The 23,530-nt window shown below is 38.2% G+C and overlaps 1 protein-coding gene and 1 pseudogene across 1 annotated transcript in view; one reads left to right on the top strand and one right to left on the bottom strand.

The window, feature by feature from the left end:
- Positions 1 to 23,530, bottom strand: part of MACO1 (macoilin 1) — a 51,770-nt gene that overhangs the window by 10,003 nt on the left and 18,237 nt on the right. The window contains exons 4-8 of the mRNA XM_039854946.1: positions 22,724 to 22,847; positions 21,059 to 21,237; positions 19,310 to 19,811; positions 2,370 to 2,528; positions 879 to 1,061 (exon numbers count right to left, since the gene is read on the bottom strand). Of these exons, the coding sequence (XP_039710880.1) occupies positions 879 to 1,061; positions 2,370 to 2,528; positions 19,310 to 19,811; positions 21,059 to 21,237; positions 22,724 to 22,847 (1,147 nt within the window). The remainder of the gene's footprint in view (positions 1 to 878; positions 1,062 to 2,369; positions 2,529 to 19,309; positions 19,812 to 21,058; positions 21,238 to 22,723; positions 22,848 to 23,530) is intronic.
- Positions 9,471 to 9,589, top strand: LOC120596491 (uncharacterized; annotated as a pseudogene).

Raw genomic sequence — 23,530 nt, 5'->3', positions numbered from 1 at the left:
AAATGCCAGAACCCCAAAGAAGGCTATTAACACACCAAAAAGCAAAATTACAGCACATAGATACAATTTGGATAGAAACTTAAAGTGAAATAAATAATAATAATTTACCCTCACTCTGCATCAGTAAACCCACAACTGATCCCCACCATGGAGATGGACTTCACTAGTCAAGAAAACAAAGAAGAAAGAAAAAGTGATAAAGTGAAGTAGAAGCCAAAAAACAAACAAAAAGGCTCTTAATCATCTCTCCTTGCTGGGATTCGGATGGCAGTTCCATATCAGGTTTTAGAATGCTTGCATACTTTTCAATGGTATAGAAAGGAGTCCCTAATTCTCATCACTACACAATTCAATGATGTTTCATTTTTTCCATCTTTTCCAGCTCATCTGACAATTTGCTGCTATCCGACACAGACATGAGCAGTCGGTACGCAGTTCTTGGGGGAACCAAGATTTTATCTTTCTTCCATTTTAAGATAAAAACTCCAGAAACACACACCTAAGAGTAGGGTGTAATGACAGTCTATAAAAGGATCAAAATTCCAGACTGGTTCTTTCAAAACATTTAGTAATTATCAGACTTAAAGAAAGTGACTGGAAACTCTCTTTTATGAGCAGCACTTTGCCTCCAGGTGTGGGAGGCATGGTGATTCCCTCATCCCACTTTACGGATGAGGTCACCGAGGGATGAAGCTGTCACAAGAGAGCACAAGCTTGCACAGATAGAGTTTAAATCAGCCAATAAAACCATACTTAAAAGCAATCCATCCGTGCATGACTGTTTATTTCCAATCCTTCCCAAGACATCAAATTCCCATGGCTGTCCTGGTACAAGGAAAGCCAAGCGTGGATTAAGCACTCAGGTGACATGGACATACCTAGACGCAGCAGCAAATGCAACAGCCCGGGCAGCAGTAGCTTCTTCTAATTTCTTCCTTTTCTTCTCTTCCATTAACTGCTTTTCTACAAAACTTCGGGCTTCCTGCTCAGCTTTCAGCTTTTTCTCCAACTGGCTGATATTCTGCTTGTCTTTTTGCTTCATTTGCACAGCATTATGTAACCTATATGGAAATGATTGTCATACAGTTGTACAATTACAAACGCCCACTATATGCCCTGGAAAAACATGGCTCCTCTTTATCATTTTAAGGCCAAAGTAAATAGGTTTAATAGCAAACTGTAAATGTCAACTCCTAGAGCACCCAGGGAAAACACATTGTCATTATTGTTTAACGATTCCTAAATACTAACAAACAAGAAGCCGTACGAGATACAGAATCAGACCTAGCCTCAGCTCTATCAAGGTAAGTGATTTACAGAAGGTAATTCAGGAAACAGGATTTCTATCAGAGGGAAAGACAACCGTAGAACGAATTCAGGTGCCCCAAAGCACCCTGAAAGAACTTCAGTCTGACCAAGGAACAGCTGATGGAACCAGCCCGACTGAAACAAAGGTAAAGGGTAGGAGGGGGGAGGTCTTTTTTTGCCTGAATATAATTCCACTGCAGCCTTTCCTTTACAGCTGTGAGATGTTTTTTCAGAGTATCCCAAAATAGATCTTATAGTTAGAGTCACAGGATGCTTAATTTCAGATAGAAATTTCAGCCATATTTCCTTCCCTGCCTACCACCACCCCGGCTTTACATATTGATGTGAGTTTATCTCAGTGTATCAATAAAGGTGAAATGTCCTCTATGTATCAATGCTAGAGCCATCACATGTTTCGATTAGAAGCAATGCTAATTATTTATTTGCTATAATGCTTTAGATTTTGAGTTACATTCCTTAAAAATATTGAAGGACACCACTTTCAACGGGGCAAGCCCAGAAAGCACAGAACCTATAATAGTAATCACTACCGCAGACACACATTGCTTAGAGGTTTAAAAAAAGGACAGACCCACATTGAGTGAAGAAGTAATTCCAGAATGAATTAATGGAAAGTATAAAAAATTCGCACACAAGAGCTGGTTTTTTGCTTGCCTCTTCAAATATAATCAAAGTTGAATGTAATTATATAGTTTTGGAAATCAAAGTAAATAGTCTAATCCTCTGGAAACTTTCACTCAAAGCAGCAAGCACTTCAAACTGTGGCAGAAATACTTCGTCAATTTTATTTATATTACCACAAAAGCCCCGTAACTATTTTAAACTACGAGAAGAAGTAATTCAATGAGGGAAGGTAAAATAGTAACATTAATAAATCGTTTTTCTGAAGTGAAATAAGTCTTTATAGATTTTATAACGCGTTGACTCTCCGGTACTCTAGGTAGGTCCCTTTGTCATCGTGAGTCTTGTGCTTCAATCCCTGGAAACAGAAGGAACAGTGAGGCTACCTGGCTCGCCAAAGGCCTGAAAGGTACACGTACTTGTTCTGCAGCAGCTCATTCTCCTGCCGGAGCTGGCCCATCTCTGAGCGGATCCCTCGCTCGGTGCTCGAGAGGGAGCTGATCTGACTGCGGAGCTCTTGTTCCACTTGCCTGCTGGCCTGCAGGTCAGCCTTTAACTTTTTAATGTCTTGTTCCAGCCTAGAGGGAGAAAGGCAGCATTTTCATCACAGAGAGGGCACCCACAGGGCTCTGTGGGAGACCCCAGCTGACCTCTTGGACTGCTGGGTGGATGGTGGGGGACCCCTCCTGCCATCACGACTCCTGTCTGCAATTGGCTCTTTTTTGAGTCCTTCCGCCTGGGTCCCCACCTCTTTCCACCAGAGGGTAGGTAACCTTTGATTTTCCCCAAATGTTCGCGAACGCTGACAGGTAAGGATGGTACTTGTGAGCATATGAGCTGCTAATAAAAGAGGAGCGGAAGGCAGAGACAGGGTGGCTGAAGGGTAAGGTCCCTCCTGACTGATGAATTTCCTGTACAAGGGAGAAACGTCAATGACCACCTAGCTCAGGACCAACCTGCTTTGAGATACTCCGATAGATCAGAATCTGCTGAGATTCCCTCCCAGCACAGGCCCAGAAGAAAACAGTGTCTGAGACAACCTGCTGAAATTGCTAGCATCCCTGCTAAATCATGTTCACACTTCTGGGGACTGTGACACAAGAGCTCATTAGACTCAACAACAATTAAAAAAGAAAACAAAGGACAAATCACATGCTCTAAGAATCACAAGAAAACTCCATCTGTGAACTGAAGCTACTTTTTCAATTCCTTATTCCCGTTCCATCTATTTTCTTTAATACAGTAAAAGTTTCATTTTAAATGATATGTATTGTGGAACTATTATATGCACATGCATGACTGAAAAAGGCCAACAAAAAGTATAAAATTAAGCCCCTTTCTTTATGAGAGGACTTTACAATTTCACTAAAGGCCAACAGACATTTAAAATGATTAAACAGTAACACAAGGAAGGCCATGGTGAAATATAGGCTAGAAGGAATAATAACTAATATTTCATGAGAACTTATGTACCAGGCACTGTTCTGTAGGCTTTAATAGTATGAACTCATTCAATCTGCACAACTTATGGCTAAGTGAAATAATTACTCCCATTTTTATAGATGACAAAATCTAGACTCAGGAGAAGTTCTGGCCCAGCGTCAGGTCACCCAGGCGGTCTAGCTCCAGAGTGCGCGCTTCGCCAGGAGGCTGAACTTTAGCTAATCCTCCATAGCATCATGGTATGGGTAGAAGTGCCACATGAGTTCCCAGGAGAGAAGATGGGAACTGAGTTGGGCCTCAACGGTTGGGCAGATTTGGTGAAACAGAAGGGGAGAAAGGGGTGTTCTAAGGGGGAAAACATGCTCAAACAATCAAAGACAGGGAACAGCTGTAGATATCTGAGGGACAGAGCAATCAGTCTGGCCTCTGAGGAAGGTTTATGCTCTGGGAACAGAGTGAGAAAGCACAGGATGGTTTGGTGGATGGGGCTGTGGAGACTGGCACTGGAGGTCAGGCTAAGTAAGGATGGCTGCCATGTAGACTCAGAAGACATATTTTCCTACAAAATTACAGGCAGGCAAAAATCAGTTTGCTCTGATGAGACTCTTGTACACATTTCACTAATACAACATGCCAACGGAACCAGGATTTCTGGAGGGCAATGGTGACCTCTCCTTGGGACTGCCAGCTGCACAGACTAAGCTTTGACAGACGTGTTTTATTACACACGAAGTCCCCAGGGCCCACCAAAGGGCAGCGTTATTTACCTTTAGCCAACTGAAACAATCTCAAAAACAAAAATCATAAAACATCGATGGTCCTCTTCCAGGCACAGTACCCAGTCCCCCTGTCCAGTGACCAGTAGCACCTTGTGTTCCTGAAGCACTGCTGGGTCTCCTGACATAGCTCGCTCCCCAGGGAAGGGTCACAAGTTGACATCACACCACACTTTCCCTATTGCCAGGGTTATTCCAGTTGACTGTCCTCCCGGAACTGCTCTAAACAATTACAGACTGGCATTTATACCACCTCACACCATCCCTCATTCACCCGAAGTAACCCAAGGGCTATTTTCCAAAACAGGTCGATGCTGTCAGGTTAGCTCCATTAAGAAATTTGGCTGAGAAACATGTCAGGTAATTTATCTTTCTTGAGAAGTCGATTTCACAGTTTGAGGACTGCATTTTTAGTAGAAAGGTTAAGTTTTAAGATGAGAACGGGGAATGCTAACATGGTTTAGTAATGGGGTTTAGGATCAGGATTCTAGACTCAGCTCTGGTGCCAACTCTGTGACCCTGGGCAAGGCATGTAACCTTTCTGGACTCAGTTTCCCCATCTGAGGCTAATGATCTCTCAAGTTCGTCCTAGCTTGGTCTAGGATTTCTAGGCCTGACACACTTACTGCTGGCTGCTGATCTGCTTCTTCAGATTAGCAACCTAAGCTGTATCATATACAGAGGCCCAGGAATCAAGTTCCGTATAACCAGATAGATGCCTGAGGCAAAGCATGTGCCATACTGGGAATGAAAGAAAAATTAAATCTGCACAGGCTAGATGTCAATAATTTGAAGTCATTACGTTTTTGCATTCTTAATCGATAAAAGCCAATTTCCTACCATGAATTAAGAATAACAGTATTCTGAATGAAATTTTAGAGCTCCTTGAAAAATGTAAAAACCCAAAGAGTTAATGCAGTTATAAGATCAAAAAGTGTAAAATACCTAGAGTGTAACTTCTGGAGACCATGGAATCACAATACATATACATTTTTATGTAGAACTGAAAATTTTGTTAGACATAGCACAAAATAAAAATTAAAAAAAAATTAAATGATGTAGTTCTAAGGGTATGTTCACTTAGTGAAAATTTCCCAAATTATAAGTTGTACACTTAAGATTTGTGTACTTTTGCTGGATGTGGTATACTTCAATTAAAAGCTTATTTTCAAAAATAAAATATTTTCATAAGACATTGAACTAAAATGCTTCAGGATTTTCATAATGGCTACCATTAATTTTGTAAAACTATGAACTATTATTTTCCAAACACTTGCATCAAACCTGTGAGTTAGAACCAGCTTTCTCCAGTTTAAGAAACATTGATCTACAGACACTACATAATGACATGTAAAATAACTTAAAATGCTAAATGGTAAATTCAAAATAATTTTTAAAATTTATGAGGGTAAATTTTTCATTGTCTATCCACAGAAAGCATTAATTTAACCTTGAATAGTCCCTATATTTTAAATCTTGAGGTAGATAATAAAATGATTTACAATCTCTTACTAGATTTGCTTTTTATTGCAAATGTGATACCCAGTCAATATAAAAAAGCTGCATACAACCGAAAAGTTAAAGAATAAAATTTGTGAGTGATTCATAATCCTCTCATCCAGCCAGAATCATTCACTATTTGCATTTGGTTTACTTCTTTTCTGTATGTCGTCTTTCTTTCTCTTTCTTCACACATGTAAATATTTTTAATATTGGTGACAGAGTACCACATAGTTTTACTTATCTTCAGCACCTCCCCACATTAGAAATTTTCACAAAAAAATTAATTTCTGCATAATATTTCATTGTGTGGATATACTATATAATCTTATTTTCTGATATAGCTCAATTTTTGCATATATTCAATAGAAAAATGTATGCATGAGTTTTAAAAGAATTATGTGAATTAGTAAATTGAGCTGAATCAAGCCAGTCAAGTGTCAAGGTCATTTATTAGACAAATAACTACTATTTGTCTTAATGGTATACTTAAACCCTTTGGCACTGAAGGTCAATTAAGTAAAATGCAGATATATAATTTATTGGTATGAAACACCAAGAAGAGTGCTGATTAAATGGTGTTAAGAGGTTAATGCAAAACCTTCGAATGTATTCATGGGATTTTATCGAAATGTCAATAGCTGTAACCTAAATAAGAAGCACGTGGTCAGTTAGAAAATAAGACAGAATAGTTTATAAACCTTAAAACTCATTTCAGTAAATAGGGATCAAAAGAAAGGAGGGAAAAAGTTCATCTATGAGCTCAGACCCCTTTTAGCAGAACTAAATCCTACTCTCTTCCCTACATAATAGACGATTAAGGGGTAAAAGAGAAATTTCCTCTGTAAGAGCTGCAATCTCATTTAAAAAAAAAACTGGGCCAGACAGACCTTAACCAAACTTTGGTAAGGCTTACATAAATGCACTCCCTGCTTCCCAACTCTTGTGACACTAGTTTTCACCCCTGCAAAGACTGCCCAATGGTGTCACCATTTAGGATACAAACAGGGCCCACGGCAAAGGTGGAGTCTGTGTGTCTAATAAATATGTCTATTTGTGCCCGATGAGGGTTCTAAGCAAGGGTTTTAATCAACTCAAAATGTTACCTAGTACGTCCAGGCACTTTTCTTAGCCACTTTACTGATAATTTGAGAAGACAGCACTTAACTTCTAACCTTGTGAAGCTACGTCTGAACTCCAGCAGACTACCTAGCTCACAAGCAAGAGGTGGACCGTCTAGAACAGAACTTTCTCAGGTCTCCAACTCCGACGGCCTGGGCTGACTTCAAAGCAAAATTGCCAAGCTGAGGATCCTTCTTACCCACCCCAAACCTTAACCTTACCTCATCTTCACCTTCACCCCTCCCAACCAAGGTAAGCTACAGTGGAAATGGTTGATAATGATTTAATTATTTGATTTTAATAGAAAAAGATTAACATTTTATTTTAATAAGGGTAATCTCCAAAGGAATGAAGCTCAGACAATAGCCTTTTGAGCAGGCTAAGTAGGAAAACATCTTTAAGCATCTTGAAGTACACCTGGTAGTAAAGCAAAGTTAGGCAGTACTCAAGGGTCCCTTTTTAGCTGAAAGGGGTATTATTGTTTTTAAATATCTGAAAAAGTAGATGTTTCTGTTTAGATGTCTGTAATCCTTATCTTTTGTGAATTACTTGAATTACAGCCCACAGTACTACGACTTCATTGAAAGTTTAAAAGTCTCCAGTGGGTACTGCCAGTACCTTAAAGGCTTTATAAAGCCTGAGGCTTTATGAGGCCTGACTGAGAGCACAGAGGAACTTCAAAGCTTTGAGGCAGTAAATTTCCCTGGGAAGTAAGTCCTACAGAAGAAAAAAAAAGAGGGGGCAGCCAGGACTTCACCTAGGGATGACTTGGTTCCCCAAATATTCTATGAGTCACACTCCATACCCACTCCAGAAAACTACCCAAGTGTGTATTTCTGTGGACTGCTGGCTTGACCCATGAGCCCATCAGAAAGACAGGGAGCCTCAGCTCTGCTGCTTGTCTCTGAACTTTGAAGAACCAGTGACGAAGATGTTGCAGGCCCTGCAAGACAACACGGAACTTACAATTCTGCTTGCTCTGTAAGAAAAGGGGCTTCAGAAGGTCATCTCAAAGTTACACAGCCAAGTGATTAAAAAATGAGTTTTTCTAACAAACCCATCACATAAACCCAAAAGACCCACTCCTTGTTTCCAGACATCTTCCGCCTTTAATTATACTACCCCTGTGGGAGGAATAGCTTCCAATTTTCGAATCTTATTTTTCAAGGCCCAGTTAAAAAATAAAAACCAAAAACAAACTAAACACCTCTCCTGCATGAGGCAATGATCTCCAGGCTCAAAGTTCCTTCTACTTCTGAAATCTGAAAGCCCTTACTGTTGGTGCTTCTTGTTTGGCATTAAACCATCATCCTGCGCAACTTTTTAATTTGTTCTGGTTTTTATTCTTTTCCTGTGTATGTACTTCATTTCTAAAAAAGACTACAAGTTCTTACAGACCAACGGTGCTATAACATGAGAAGCTGGAACTCTATTTCTAAAGTTTCTTCCAATCCTTCCAGACCACGTCGCTAACCCTCACCATGTCCATCTCCTCGGTGCTCAGACAGAACAGGGTCAGTGTTATGACATACGCACCTCTGGGTCTACAGCAGGCCATCAGATTTCTAGTTTAAATAGTGGCTGAAGGAGACAGGGGCAGATGGGTGTTTGATTATCGAGAAGGCAGGTGCACATGAAAAGAATGAAGAGCAACTGCCCCATCTCAGGAAGTACCTAATTCCATTAGGAAATCCCCTGGTATACATTAATCATACAAGACGAGACTTGTATGATTAATAGGGACCACACAGCTGTCTATGTAGAAAGCTGAGCTCATAAATCATAAAGCTCTGTCCCCACAAAAAACACTGTTTACCCTCTCCACCAGCTTCTCCCCCTTCCCCCTTTCCAGCTCATTCACACCGATGAGAGCATGGGTCATTCACATAAAAACATGACGGTATCTCATCACTGATTTGAAGCCGCTCCAGTATAGACTATAAACCACAGCTTTGGAAATAGTGAAATGAAGCTGCCTCAGGTCTTACTGTGTGGTTACTACAATTGCTTACCAGGCACAATTCTCCTAAAATAAGCAACAGCCTGATGACCTGATTACTATGTGAAAGCATATTACAAAGTACCTTATATCTCTGGCTCCCTACTCTGTCAAACACAAAAGGCAAACATTCATTTTCATTGAGGAATGCAAAGAAATGCAGAAAAAAAATTCTAGAGGCTTGCATACAACTAGTCATTTAGGGAAATGTAGAACTGACTTCTTGAAGCCCTTCACAAATAAAGCTATGAGTGCCACAAACCAGTATTTTTAATAAAGGTCTTAAAGGATGTTGTCAGATTTGAAAGTTGGTATCAAAAATCTTGAAAATGTTCCTATCTGTTGATGCAGCATCCCACTCCCAGATATTTATTCAGAGGACTGGTGATACACACTAAGATTTATGTAAAAGTATTTGCTGAAGCATGATTTATAAGAAAAAAATCAGAAACATTTAAATATACAATAGAAGATTGGCTAAATAAATTATATATTTATGTGTCTGACTGACATGCGACCATTAAAAAATCACTGAGGAAGAATATTCAATGACTAGGGAGAATGCTCATGATAAAGTCATAAAACATTATACATAGTATGAACTCTGTTTTGTAAAAAAATATGTATGTGTGCAAGAGAGAAAGAACTAAGAGGCTATATATTAAGATAGTAGCTATCTTGTCTATGGCCATGCCACCCTGGACGTGCCCAATCTCATCTGATCTCAGAAGCTAAGCAGAGTCGGGCCTGGTTAGTACTTGGATGGGAGACCACCTAGGAAGACCAGGTGCTGTAGGCGTTAAAAAAAAAAAAAGAGTAGCTATCTCTTCTTAATCCTCAAAGCTGGATATAATCAACATAAAAAACTTATTTTTTAAATTTTAATTATTATTTTGTAACTGAGAGAAAAAATTTTTTAAAAAAGGAAGCTGTTAATCTGCTTTCCATGGCTTTTCAATGTTCACTGTTGCTCTGAGAATTTGCCCACATCACAGATCAGTTTCAGAAGTACCTGAAGGCCTCAGGGAAAATCCAACTCCTGCTTTACAAACTTTTTAGGTCATTCCAAAAAAAGAGGAACTTAGCTTTCTGAAGCAGACAATACTTCGGTTCCTAAATCTATATCCACTACTTCCCATTCACCAGTTCCTATTCAAAACAATAGTTTTTCTCAATCTAGATTCTACAGCTACAGTTAGTTCACTGCCCTGCTCTGGGTCCCTTAGGAAAGAGGAGAGCACGCACTGCTCTGACATGAGCTTGAGGTTATATACATGCTACAAGGGATGGTGCTGGGAGGTCCAGATTCTAAACCAGCTCCCCTGTGAAGTCTAAACGAACAGGGTCCATGTCCCAGGTTTTGGTGTATTTTATGCTATAAATCAAAGAAAAACATCTCAGCATGGAAGAAGTCACTGGTCCCAGGTACAGGAGACCTAAGCAGTTCTCTGCACCATACTGTTTGACCCAAACTACCCTTCTTATCACAAGGCTGTCCCCTCTCCTTCTAAGAGGTCTAAAAGCCCCATGTCAGGAGGAGGATTCAACAACAAAGAGGGTGGCCTTTGACTGGGGGTGGGGCGCTGTCAACGGGTACATGTTTTCCAGGAACACAAGAAACTGAAGGAGAGAAGGGGAAAAAGTCCCATTAATACACAGCAGATTAGTTCACAGTATTTACTAGAACATTCCCTAATAGAATAGTCCTTCCTATAGAAATCAAATTTTGATCAGTGGGATCAGAGGGAACAAAATATAAGGATAACAGGAAAGGTCAGGCGCAGAGATGGCAAACTGCTGATCCAGAAATATGTTTTGTTTGACCCTCCCCAACATGATGTAAAAAAAAAAATGTTTTTTAACTCGGAGATTGCACATAAAGATGTCTCATTCTGGCATCTTTTCAACGTATCAGAAGATTTAGCAACCCTGGGCCTTGCAATCCCCCACGGCCACAACTGGCTGTCCTGTTTGGAAGGGTACGTGCTCCCAAACTCCCGGGTGCTCGGTGCGGCACTGCCCCCTCACGCCTGTGCCCTGTCATGCTCCAGAAGGTGTCTGAGTCTGCAACGCCGGCTCTAGAGCCAGGGAGAGCATAAGGGCAATGGTCCTTTCACTATTCTGTCTTTCTGTTTTAAATCTGGTACAGCACTCTCCCAAGAAACGTGAAATGTACCTTATGAGAAAGAAGAGTTGTCATTTTTCCCATAAAAAAGAAACTCAAATGCGTTTTAATCCTGAGAGTCCCAGCTGGCTAGAAAAAAGGTCTAAGAGATCCCCGAGAGATCTGCACAAACTGAAGTATACGCACTGGCTGTCAAAGTATTCAAACAGCCAGTTTCTAAATGACAGCGTGAGTAACATTTAAAGAATACAGTTCCTTTTCCTTGGAGTACCTCCCCTTCAGGGAATCTACCCCTAATCCCCTTAGCTGGAAATCTCAATTCATTATGTGCCAGTGGGGGTCCTGACTCAGAATGTAACGCAGTTTTCTAGTTCCTTCTGAATTCTAGGGAGGAAACTTTCCAACTGTCTAACTAGAAATCCCTGTTTTGTTAGAATAAACTCTCAGTGCACAAATAAAAATGTTTCTAATAAGGACTCCGCCCTCCAAATAATTTATGGGTTATTTTATAATTTATTTCCATTCAACATAATTATCTTCTTTGCTCACCTGGATATGGACTCATTAGGGAAATTGCTGGCTTAAATTCATTAATGCCTAGTTTCTAAAGTGCTAGAAGGGTTTCAAGTCACAAAACAGCTTGTTTAAGCATAAAATTATCATGCTTCTATTACTGCATTTATACCCCAGATTATAGTTTTAAATCACTGCAATGGTTAAAATAAACTCAAATTATGTTGTGGATTAATGTAATCAGAGCTAACCAAGTAAAATTTATAGGTACCTTAAATATTATAAGCAAGGCAGAAAATGAAAATAAATCAGGTCTGAGAACATATATCTGCTTAGAGGCAATGCTAGACAAACATAAACCAAACATGTTTCCAGAGAGAAAACAAACACACTAAACTTACTAAATAGAAATATTTCTTATTTCTTCCACTTAGCAATTTCCAAATAATTTAGTAGCAGATATAGCCAACATATTTAATCCAGTTAGAATCTCTAGTATTCAGTTTTCATAATCTTCATTCTAAAATGTCATACGTTTTTACTAAAATTTACCTCTCAGCTAGAAATGTTTCTGTTACAAATAAACTCTTACCTGTAGAAGCAGAAAGGCCCGCTTTGGTAGCCAGCATTCACTGGGGAGGGTGTCAAGCTAGTCTTTTTAGCTGCCATAGGTTGTCAGCACTGCGTGTGCAGATGGCACACGAGGGAAAGCAGCCAGGGTAAAGGCCCGACCCCGAAATCACTGTCTCCCAAGGTCAGATTTTCTTGTGCAAACAATTCCTAACACACAGCAAAACATATTCAAGCGCAAAAGAGAACTAAAGAGAATGTTCTATTCTCTAGCACCAGAGATGATACATAAGCAGTCAACACATGTTCTAACCTGGGGGATTTCCTTGGAGTAAAGGTTGGAATAGAAACACAGGATCCGAGATCTCTCCAGCTACTACAATACCACAAAGACAAAGAGGATGGCCAGGGCTGGGGGCGGGCAAGATGAGCAAGATCTAGGAAAGATGAGCAAGACCAGGCAACCTGGGATTCCCTCCCAGTTCCTGGTTGAGATGTGGCTTGTGCCTAGATTCCTTGGCCCTGAAGCACAACCAACCCATCACGGCCAGAGCAAATGGCGTTTCCAACAGCAGTCCCTCAGAGTTTTCTCCCCTTGTCCCTTGTAACTTCCAGGAATTCTTGAACCTCCTGCACATCCTTGGGAAAAAGTCCTGACCGAGTACTGAATTTAAAAACTTCCTGGAACATACCAAGGGAAGGGAAGTAGAGTGAAAAGTCTATTTTTTAGAAATAAAATCAACAACCACCTACCCAAAAACGCATAGTCTGACACTGGATGTCTGGCCCTTGGCCTAGTCTAATGTAATATTTAGGTTTTCTAACTTCAAAAGCCTTTGAGCTACACTACAACTCAACTTTGAGTTGCACTTTCATGCAATGAAGTTACTAAGGCCCATCCCCCTTTCTAATATTTTCCATGTGCAAAAGTAATAGTCGTTCAACGAGTATTATTTGACTATCTTCTCTGTGCCAAGCACTGTGCACTGTGTGGCAGACAGGAGAAAAGGAGGTCCTTGCCCTCGCAAAGTTACATTCTGTTATGGGTATAAGAAGCCCATGTAAAAATTCAAAACTATATAGAAATAGACAAAGCAGAAAGTAAACATCCCATTTAATCCAATACAAATGACTGGTATATACTATTTGAAATAACTTTCCGTATACATGAAAACAATACCCACCCTATATTGTAATGGGTTCATACTATATAATCTGTCTTGCTACTTCCTCTCCTTTAATAATCAATCTTGGGAGTCTTTTCATTACTTTCTTTTAAAATAGTTTTCTAACTTTCAAGAGAATCCTTTGTGACCCTTCCCACTTAAACTACTGTAGGAAGCTTCAGGGCCTTGGGGGAGGCCTGGAATGGTCTATAAAAGGCCGCCTCCCCCTGGGGTACCAGGAAACCTCATAGGCTTTTACCTCCTGAAATGACTGCTGGGTCTTGTTTCTTCCCCACAGTCAGGTTTCAGAGCCTTGGGTTCTATTCCTGCTTTGTGCCTACAATCTTGGGCTCCATGCTTCGAATCCTCTTCTCCACTTTAACTTGGAACCAGGGAGTTCCTTGCCTCTCCCTGCCCTGGAGCTAGGAGCCTCTCCCTGCCCTGGAGCCAGCCCCACTCACTCCTAACCCCCATTCAGTAAGATCCAGGTCAGAATGCAGACAGCTCCCTACAAGGGAAAGGAAAGATGGACAGTTGTAGGAAGACCTGGTGTCTCTTTGTTCTTTTGGTAAGTAGCATTAGCCCTCAATTTTCCTTGTTGCTTTGAAACGCTTCCCTAAGTTGACAAAATATGGGCTTCTTACATTCTCTTCACTTTGCTCTTTTTCAGTTATTCACACCAAATCATACTAAATGCACTAATTATTAAAAATCAGTATCTAAAAGTTGACCCTTTCTTTTCAATGGATGTATAATTTTTGATTGTGTGTAAACAAACATCTTAAAATGTGGGGAAATAAAAAACAGGAACTACTGTAAACTGTCAACAGCAAGACCACACTAAGGAGCCTTATATAAGTCAGAGGTTATACAACAATCTCAAATGCTGGACTATGGAAGATAAGATTAAATTCAGAAGTACAAAAAGACCGAACTGCTGCTAGTCAGACTGCATTTGGGCAACCTGTGCCACCAACAAGTTCAATCAAAAGGGAAAGCTGGCTCTTTTTAGCTTTTGCTATCTTCATCCCCCTTTCTAAGAGAAACCTAAATCATAAAACTTAAATACAAGGTTTATATGGGCTAGAAAGTGGAATGAAGAGCAATGACATTTTGTTTACCCACTAGCTTAAACTAGCATCACAAATATTCCTATCACGGCCTGCTAAAATACAATACTAATCAATACACTCTTTGATGGACAAGAACATTACACAGCCTATTTATAAAGTATGTTGGCATCAACCTATATGCTCCAAAATATTTTTCTAAGACTCAGATCTGGTAATGTAAGTTAGTTTCTTCGTATAAGTGAATGAGTTAAAATTTCTTCAAGTGCTTCTCTATCCCTTCTCTCCCCACCCTTCCCTCCCAAAGCAGGGCTACCACTTGCTTAGAGATTATAGGAAAAGTCCTGATAAATGTTTTCTCTCCCCACCCCCATCCTGCAAGATATACCTGAAATAACCAAGTGAGTTGAGAGGACTAGAAGAGTGAGTAGTCAATATATTCCTTTCTCCAGATTTCCATTTTCTTGAGAAGAAAAGGCTCTCTTCCATTCCATTGCTTCCAACTTTACCAGCTGTGACCACAACCCAGGCCCCCAAGCCTTCCAAACAGTCAGTAGTGGCCTCTCCTCAAGATAAGTTGATGGTTATATCCCTGGTCTTAAGTCTTTCAGTTTGGGGCTATGTCAAGCTAAGCCTATCCCAGAAGTATCTCTAAAGAGCAAATTCCAAGCTGGGTGGCTCTAGGCTGTCTGGACTAGACTAACTTCTGAGCTAGACTAACCAGAGTTAAATTCTCAGAGACAAGTGGATGGCCCCCTTCTCTTCAGATGTAAGTATGCCCTTGTGTTTTTGGCAAGAGCAAGAATTTTAAAAACATTTAGAACAGCACCTCTCTAGAAGAAAGGAAAATAAATGAATTCTGAAATTCTAAGGATTTCTTCTGCAAATTTTAGCTACTGGAACACAAAATCTAGCTCTGTGGAGCCAATCCTTGAGCTAACTTTAGCTGTATGTGCATTTAACACAAAAACACAAAAACAAAAATGTGAAGCAGAAAACTAAAGCACATTGATAAACTTTTTAAAGCAGCATGGTATGACAGAAAAGAAACTTTAGTTCTGGTCCTGGCACTGACACTCTAGCTGGGTCACTTGGACTAGCCATTTAATCTTCTAGGGCTTGTTTATTTCACAGATAAAAGCACACGGTTGAGGAGGCTGGTCTAGATGTCTCTTAGATTTCTTGCAGTTCCAAAAAAACCACAAACCATCATTCTAAATTCTACAGTTTTGTTAAATGCATTTCTACTAGGCAAACTGGATACTTTTCCTTTACGGCTCTTCACATCAGACATTAGTCAACTATGTTAAAGTTGACATCTCATTAAGAATAAGCACTAAAAAAAAAAAAAGATGAATCTTCTGTCTTGGGTACAAAAAAAAGGAATGGAAATAACCAAGAAAAGGCTTCTGTTTCAACATTTCTACAAAATATGGATCACTTTACATTTTACACTCCAAAAATTTTTAATTCTCTCCCTTAACCAGGAAAACAAAAACAAGTAACCATTACTAGGGAGAAACCCCACAGACTCAGGCTGTATTTTAGAGGGAACTCTGTGACACATGCAAACAAAACTGCTGGCTTTCCTGCCTGCACGCCCAGAAACTGCAGGAAGGAGGCTCAGGCGTCGCACACTGACCTGCTGGATTTAGAATGCCTGCTGAATGATCACACAGACCTGCCATGGAATATTCCACATCAAGTGAAAATGAGGGTAAGGCTAAGTTGGGAAAATCATTTCAATATAATTTAAATGAAAAAAGCAGAACACAAAAACTACACAAACGCTATGGCCACAATTTTATAATTTTAGTTGATGAAAATAGAACAAAATTTTAATAGTAATTTTAGTCATAGTGGTGAGACTATTTTCCTCCTTTCTCTACCTAAATTTTCTATCATGTGTTCACCCTTAAAATATTTTTTAAATGGCCACTGAAGAAAAAATTTAAGCAAACCTCATTTTAATTTACATTATTTCCTTCTAACCCATCACCTAGTTAAAAAAAAAACCCAAAAAACCAAAAAACCTAATCTTTCTCACTGCTTTTTCTGTTGTCTAGAATTTTTTTCATGTCAGAATTAAAAATATTTTTGACTACTGACATTGTAAGTCTGTTTCTAACTATCTTGAGTAGAGAATTCAGAAATCAAGCTGGCAGAAATCATATCATTTCATAAGATATATGTTTCTCAAACCAAAACAGGGTTTAGCAAGTTCCCAAACTTTTCCTGGGAGGGGTCCTACAGGCAACACTCATTCCCAAGTTCCCCACCTTCCCCCACATTCTTTAACCTTAATGATCAGCATACTCTTTCTGTAAAGGGCTAAACAGTAAACACCTTTGGCTTTGCAGGCCACACACAGCTCCTCAACTCTGACACTATCACAAAGGCAGCCACAGACACTACGGAAATGAATGAATGTGGCTAGGTTCCAATATAACTTTTTACAAAAAAAAGGCAGTGGGCCAGATTTGGCCTGTGCAGCCGTTTGCCAGCCTGTGATATACAGCACACTAAAGAACATTCGTGGAGCTTGGAGAAGCAGAGAAAAGACCTAAAGGACCGCTTGCTCCTTCACAGAGAAAGGCCATCAAATTTTATTTCGACAGCCACACTGATCTACAAGAATTCTCTTTGAAAGTAGTGTACTAATGAATTCCCCCTCGAAACGTCACTGAATTGGTTCCTCAAATATAGCAGTTCTCAAATATGATATTGAGACAGACACAGCTGTAGAAATATGTTGCAATTAATTTACTACTAATACAGTAATGACTTTCAAATGATTTAAAAAATAAAATTCTGAAAAGGGTAGTTCAATCTTTTCCCCATAGCCACCCAGAACCTGTACACAAACCCCGGGTGTGTCTGTAGTAGCAGAGGGCTCATGTATAGTGTCAGGCCATTTATGTTCACATCAGAAGGAACCCAAGACCAGTGAGTTCAGCCCTCTCCACCTGAAGAGAACAAACCCACTCTCTAGCTAAAAACTTAAATATGACAGGTTTGGATCAATTACAATCTTATTAATATTTGTCAAAACATACACAAAGTCAAACGAGGAAACTGGAGATGGCCAAGAAGGGCAAGAGGAAGTGTGATAAGGCCTCCTACAGCCAAGCTGGATAATTTGCTCAGATAGATAGTTTTCTTTTTATAAACCTTCATTGTTGTTCATCATAGAAAAATTGTAAAAATCCAGAAAATGAAAAGAAAAAATAAAGGCCCAATACTACCATGGGGAAAAAAACCATTATTATTATTTTGGTTCCTTTCCCTTCAAATACTTTTTCTGTATATTAAACAAAATGTTTTTAATAAAATTGCTTTCTACTTTCTTTAAAAAATGTCATGTCATGAGCACTTCCCTATATTGTTTAATATGGCTCAAAGTATGATTTTGTAAGGTCTGTATTAAAAGTCCATCAAATAGATGAGCCATAACTTATTTAATCCCCATTGTCGAATATTTAAATAATCCTCTTATTTTTTATATTACATTCAAAGTTGAAAATAATCCTATGGAAGCTTCTAAAACTATTTAAATATAATATTTTCTGTTTATGTATTTGACAGCAAGCATTCTTTGAAACACAGTACTACTCTGGGACCCTTCAGATCAGGCATATCACGAGTGACCACAGGAAGAGGCGTGGAGCCCCAGGAGCAGGCATGGGTGCCCTAGACCCACATACTGGAAAACTGGCCATCTGAGTGAGTCTTTGAACTTCTTTACTAAGGCAGGTCAGGCAGGAGAGGCAATCAGCACTCCAACTGGGGCCCAAGTGAGATGGTGTCTCAAGACTGAGCCTTGACTGCTCTCTCTGCAACACCCAGCAGAGGGAAACTGTTTTTACTTGACTGCTATTATTAAAATTGTGCAGGAGAAATGGTATAAAAAAGCTTGTGGCAGATGTTTCATTTATTAACACATAGTAAATTTGTGAGATGTTCCCTTTGATACGGAAAGTCAACTAATTGCTCTTTCTTCCGTAGGCACTTAGAGGAGGGATCTCTGTGGATTGTTTTCTCTGCAGGGCACAAGAGGCAGAATGTCATAACAAACAGTTGCGGATGCCAGCCTGGCATCAGTAAAAGCATGTTCGCTTCCAAAAATGGCTGGTGCTATAAAACCTCAAGGGTTTTTAGCAATAGAACACAAACATATTTCCCTTAATCCAGCTACCAATCAAAAAACAAAAACAAACTAATAATCTAGTTTATGTAATTTATAACTCTGGAAACCTTACCTCCTAGAATAAACTGTCTGCTCTTAAGCAAGCCAAAGGATGAGGAATTTAAGATAACTTTGTGGAAGGACGGAGTTCCAATTACTCTCTCTAGTTATGTATAAAAAAAAAAGCTCCAGTTCTGATCCCAGTTTCTAAATTGAAAGATATGATGTAAATGGAGCATGGGTATTTTATAAAATACATAAAATATATAAAATAACAGCAAAATTTTAAGTCTGAGCCAATCAAGGTAATACAATAAGGTTATTCTTTTAATTAAAGATGGGAAAAGGAACATTTCTGATTAAAGTCATTTCTAACTTTGTATTTACCTATAAAATATTTAGAAAGAGATTACTTTTCAAACCCAACTTTCCCAGAGTTATTTGGAGATAATTCACATTTAAGTGGAAAAACAACAACAAGCAAAGTGGTAAGGACGACTTTTTCCACCACCCCCTTTTGTATCTGGTCTGACAAAGATTTGCATAAACAGGGCACAAACTCTTCTTTTTCTGTCTATGCCACAAGCACTTTGGGGTATGCAAAGAGGAAAAGAGAAAGACTAAAGATATGCTTCTCAATACCGCTGAAAAAATCAAGTTACATGTAAATTTGTCACTGTCACCTCTTACCCAGAACACTGTAAAGAGCTGGAGTCAGTGCTTCAGGACAGTGGCACGGGGTGGCCAACAAACCCATGTGAAACAAACACTAAAATGTCGAATGCCACAGAGTTAATAGTCACAATGTCTGATCATAAACAATGTGCTTTTCAAGACCTAACTCAAGTTTATTGGAAAGTATTGGTAAGGACACAGCAGGCACACTTACCTCACCAGTGCATCTGGTTTGCTTAGCTGGTTATTAGGAATACAGTTTTCCATTAAGTCCTTGTGAGTACTTGGGCTCTTGCTGGTGCATTTCTGCTTCTTCTCATTTTTACTAGATGAGGAAGGAATGCTTCCATTTGTGGCGCTGTGACTTCGAGGTGAGGAGTTCACAACTCCGCTGGCATTTTTGTAATTTTTTGAAGAAGCAGTGCATGAGTCCTCTTTCAAGAGATTTTCTGTACTTCCCACAAGATCATTATTTAATCTTTTACTATTGATATGGTTTTCCATATACTCAATTTCTTGTATTTTAGAGTCTACAGGTTGTAGAATGTTGTTGTTATTTATTCCAAGGTTGTGTTTTTTGGCATCCTTGTCTTTTTCTTTCCCTTTTTCTCGGTATTCTATCTCTGGCAAAGTTGTGGAGAGTTTTTTGTTGGCTGGGATACCTCCGTTGTGATGTATAAGGATCGAGGAATCCATATCAGGTAATCCTTTGGCTGCTACAATACCAAAAACAAGCCAACAAACAAAAACCCACACTGGAATATTTAGTTGTATAAAAACACAGAATAGACTGATTCAACAAACTGCATTATTTATGCTTAGAAACTTACAACATTAATCTGCAAACTCATTTAGAAGCAGTAACTACACCATACTATGCTAACTTCAAGAAGCAAATCCAAATAAATTTGAGAAGCTAAACTTTTAGAAAATCACCATCATTTATAAACACCAAGCCATTAATGTTTTTGCCTTGAAAATAAGATGAGGATTTTATAATTAAGACATATTTCATTAATCAGTCAAACCAAATTTGTCTATCACTGGGGAGAGAGGACACAGGCAAATCATACCCTTAAGAGGCCACATTTTAAAAGGGCTTGGATTAAACAAATTGTTAATAACCTTACTGAAAAGAACAATATTAAATGAAACAAAAGAATAAGTGTGATATTCGGATACGGACATCTATATTTTTTCTTGACTCTAGTGCTGAGGTAATAAGAAGTTTGAATCATTTATTAGGTCATTTGTAAAAAACTTTGTTTCAGGTCTACACATTCCAATTGGTCAAAGTCTACTTGAAGAGATGTTTTTATATCACACGAGAAAATAAGATTTTGGCATATATCAACTAAAAATATGACGCCAAATTTCCAACTCTCAAACCAAAGAAAACTGGTACTGTTGTCAATTCATCTACTGAATTGGTTATATGCTCATTAGAGAGGTCCTATTGGAAAAGGTTCAAGATCCACAATGCATTATATGAACTATTTTAAATGGGACCTATCCATCTTTGCTCTATTCAGAAAAATGTTGACTTATAAAACAATTCAGTTTGCCTACATCTCTATCTTGTTTATACTCTAGTTCTTGGCAATTACAGACTCACACAGTTTTACATACTATTTTGCTACTGAGAATCACTATTAAAAACAAATAAAATATTAAAATACAAAATAAGCTATAAAAATAAAACATATAAAAATAATAAAATAAAATAAACATATTTACTTATTTAAAGGCACATCGTCTTCAGACACTAGGTAGAAAATATCATCCATACTCTGTATTTCATGACCAAACAAAGCAATGGCCCTAAAGAGGAACACCGGAAAACAGGAAATCCTTGGTAATATTCCAGAGTCCTAGCAACTTTTCAAAAAAAAAAAAAAAAATCTACTGATAGATATAATAATGACTGACCTATTAAGCCAACAGCTTTAGAATAAAGACCTACCTTCTTCAGACTCTTTGTCTGGCTTCTGTAGCATCTGCTGCTCCGGGGGGAGGGCTTGTTGAAGAAGCTGCATGTAAAACTCATTCTCTTTTTGCACTTCCTTTTGCTTCCTTAACCGCATTTTGTAGCTTACATAACTCTTGAAGCCAAAGCCCAAAGTCACCACAGGGTACCCAATACTAGAAAAGATGACAATCCAGCCAGTGATTGCAAGTTAAAAACAAAAAAATACGTGCATCAAGCACATGGGGACATCTATGACTGAAATTAAGATGATGATAGTTGAGCATTCAGTAAACACATAAATAAATGTGCTGTCTGCTGTGGAAATCAGAGGCAGTTGGCATGTAGAACAACCCCCCAGGGAACAGCAAGACTGCTAGAGCTTAAGAGGCTGACCATCTGACTTTGGTATCCTTCAAACTAACTCAAGAAGTTACCACAGTGACAGTTAGATACAGTGGCTAATGTTGTTGATTAACACTGAACTGCCTTGTGCATTAGACCTTGGGCATCTGTATGCTTTTAAGAACTGACAGGGTAGAGATTTTGTAGGTGGTCAAAAGTAAACATAATGTTAAAAAAAATCAAAAGGACATCATTTGATTTTTAATGCTAGAAGACTGGGTCAAATTCAGGTGACTACTTTAATCTTCCTGCTGCCTGAGAGGTACTAACGCCAGCTATTCCTGGAAAATTAGTTATAAATACTCTGTCATGCATAAATTCAAGAATCATTTAAATAAGTATGATATTATCAGTGCCAACATTTGGTTTGTGGCACCAAATTAAACCAGCTGTACATACAACTCAAATTTCTGGGATAAAAAGTTGACATATTTTCATTCAACTCATCAGTCTGTTTTCAAAGTCTCTGAAACACTGTCAAAACACATATTAAACTTCATTAATATTAAAACTTATCAATTATAATTAGTCTAAAAGTGATCTCACTACAAACTTAAGTGACTAGTTTTATTGACTAGGTTTATTTAATTCACTTATTTGTGAAAAAGACTAAAAATATTGGAAACTATTTTTCAGTTGATTCCTGTTTGTTTCCTGACATGAGTATTAGCAAAAGTTGATGTTTTTGAAAGAAACATTCAGTAAGTAGTGATTTCCACAATAGGTATAAATAAGAATCAAGTTCATTAAAAAAAAAGTTTCATGGTTAAGGTTAAATGAATAAAATACCTTAATATTCATTTATATTTTTAAAAAAATAATATTCCTTTAAAAAGTATTAATAATATTCTCTTGCTTTTGTAAATTGGCTAAGGAAATTTTAAGTTCATTTAAGCTTTATGAAATAGCTGTATATTTTATCAAGACTTTTTGGAATCAATATGATTATAATAAAAACAAATAACATTTATCAGACACCTATGTGCTTGGCATTATATATATCACTTCATCTTTCCCAATATACAGGTAAGAGAACTAAGGCTTAGAGAGTGACATGTCCATGGCAACAAAGCTGTTAGGGGACAGAGTCGGGATTCTAATACCTATCTGCCTGAACAAAGACCTCGTTATTCTTTACCATCATGTTATGTTGTCTTCTGGGTTTGTGTAAAATCTCTAAGAAAAATTTTACAATTGAACTTACCACTTACATTAACAAACATTGAATTATAGATTAAGAATATACATAATACTCACCAGTGAGCAGCAAATGGACGGCAAAGGTCTACATGAAAATTTTTGAGATCTTTAAATCTAATTGCTGCTTCAATATAAACAAAGAGTATCCAGAGGGACACTGTTGGCAAACACACTCCCCTTTCTGTGGGAAAGCAGCAGAGAGACAAGCATCAATGATCCATTACCTAATAGAACAGACAGTTGTTTGGGAGACCGGTTCAACTACAGTAACTTTCCTTAAGACTTTCAAGCCAATTATAAAGCGATCTGATCCAAACTGAAAGCTTTTATATGACAAAAGATGCTATAGAATCATAGATATAAAAGATAAACATTCTGGCAGAAAATATTTACGATATATATAAAACAAAGAAGTTATAGTCCTAGCATACAAAGGGCTCCTACAAATCAATACAAAGGCAACTGAATGCAAGTCATAAAAGAAAAAATATAGATAACTAAAAACATACAAAAAGATGTTCAATTTCATACTGATTATAGATCCGAATTTTAAAAATGAGATTCTATATTTTTTTTAAACCTATTACATAGGCAAAAATTTAAAAGATGAGGAATAGTATAGGGAGGGTATGAGAAAAGTTTTAGTCTCATACTTGGCAGTAATATAAACTGGGGCAACCTTTTTAGAAGGCAATGTGGCAATATAATTAAATTTGAAATACTTATACCTTTGACCTAGAAATTCCAATTCCAGAAATCTACCTAAGGAAAATATAAAAGAGCCCCAGGATAAATATATAAGAATATTCACTATATTATTATTATTATTATTTGCAATAGTAAAAACATAGAATTTAAATGTCT

Source organism: Pteropus medius, unplaced genomic scaffold (genome assembly GCF_902729225.1).
Source record: "Pteropus medius unplaced genomic scaffold, Ma_sr-lr_union100, whole genome shotgun sequence".
NCBI classification, from domain to species: domain Eukaryota; kingdom Metazoa; phylum Chordata; class Mammalia; order Chiroptera; family Pteropodidae; genus Pteropus; species Pteropus medius.
This window is presented reverse-complemented; position numbering and strand designations above follow the sequence as displayed.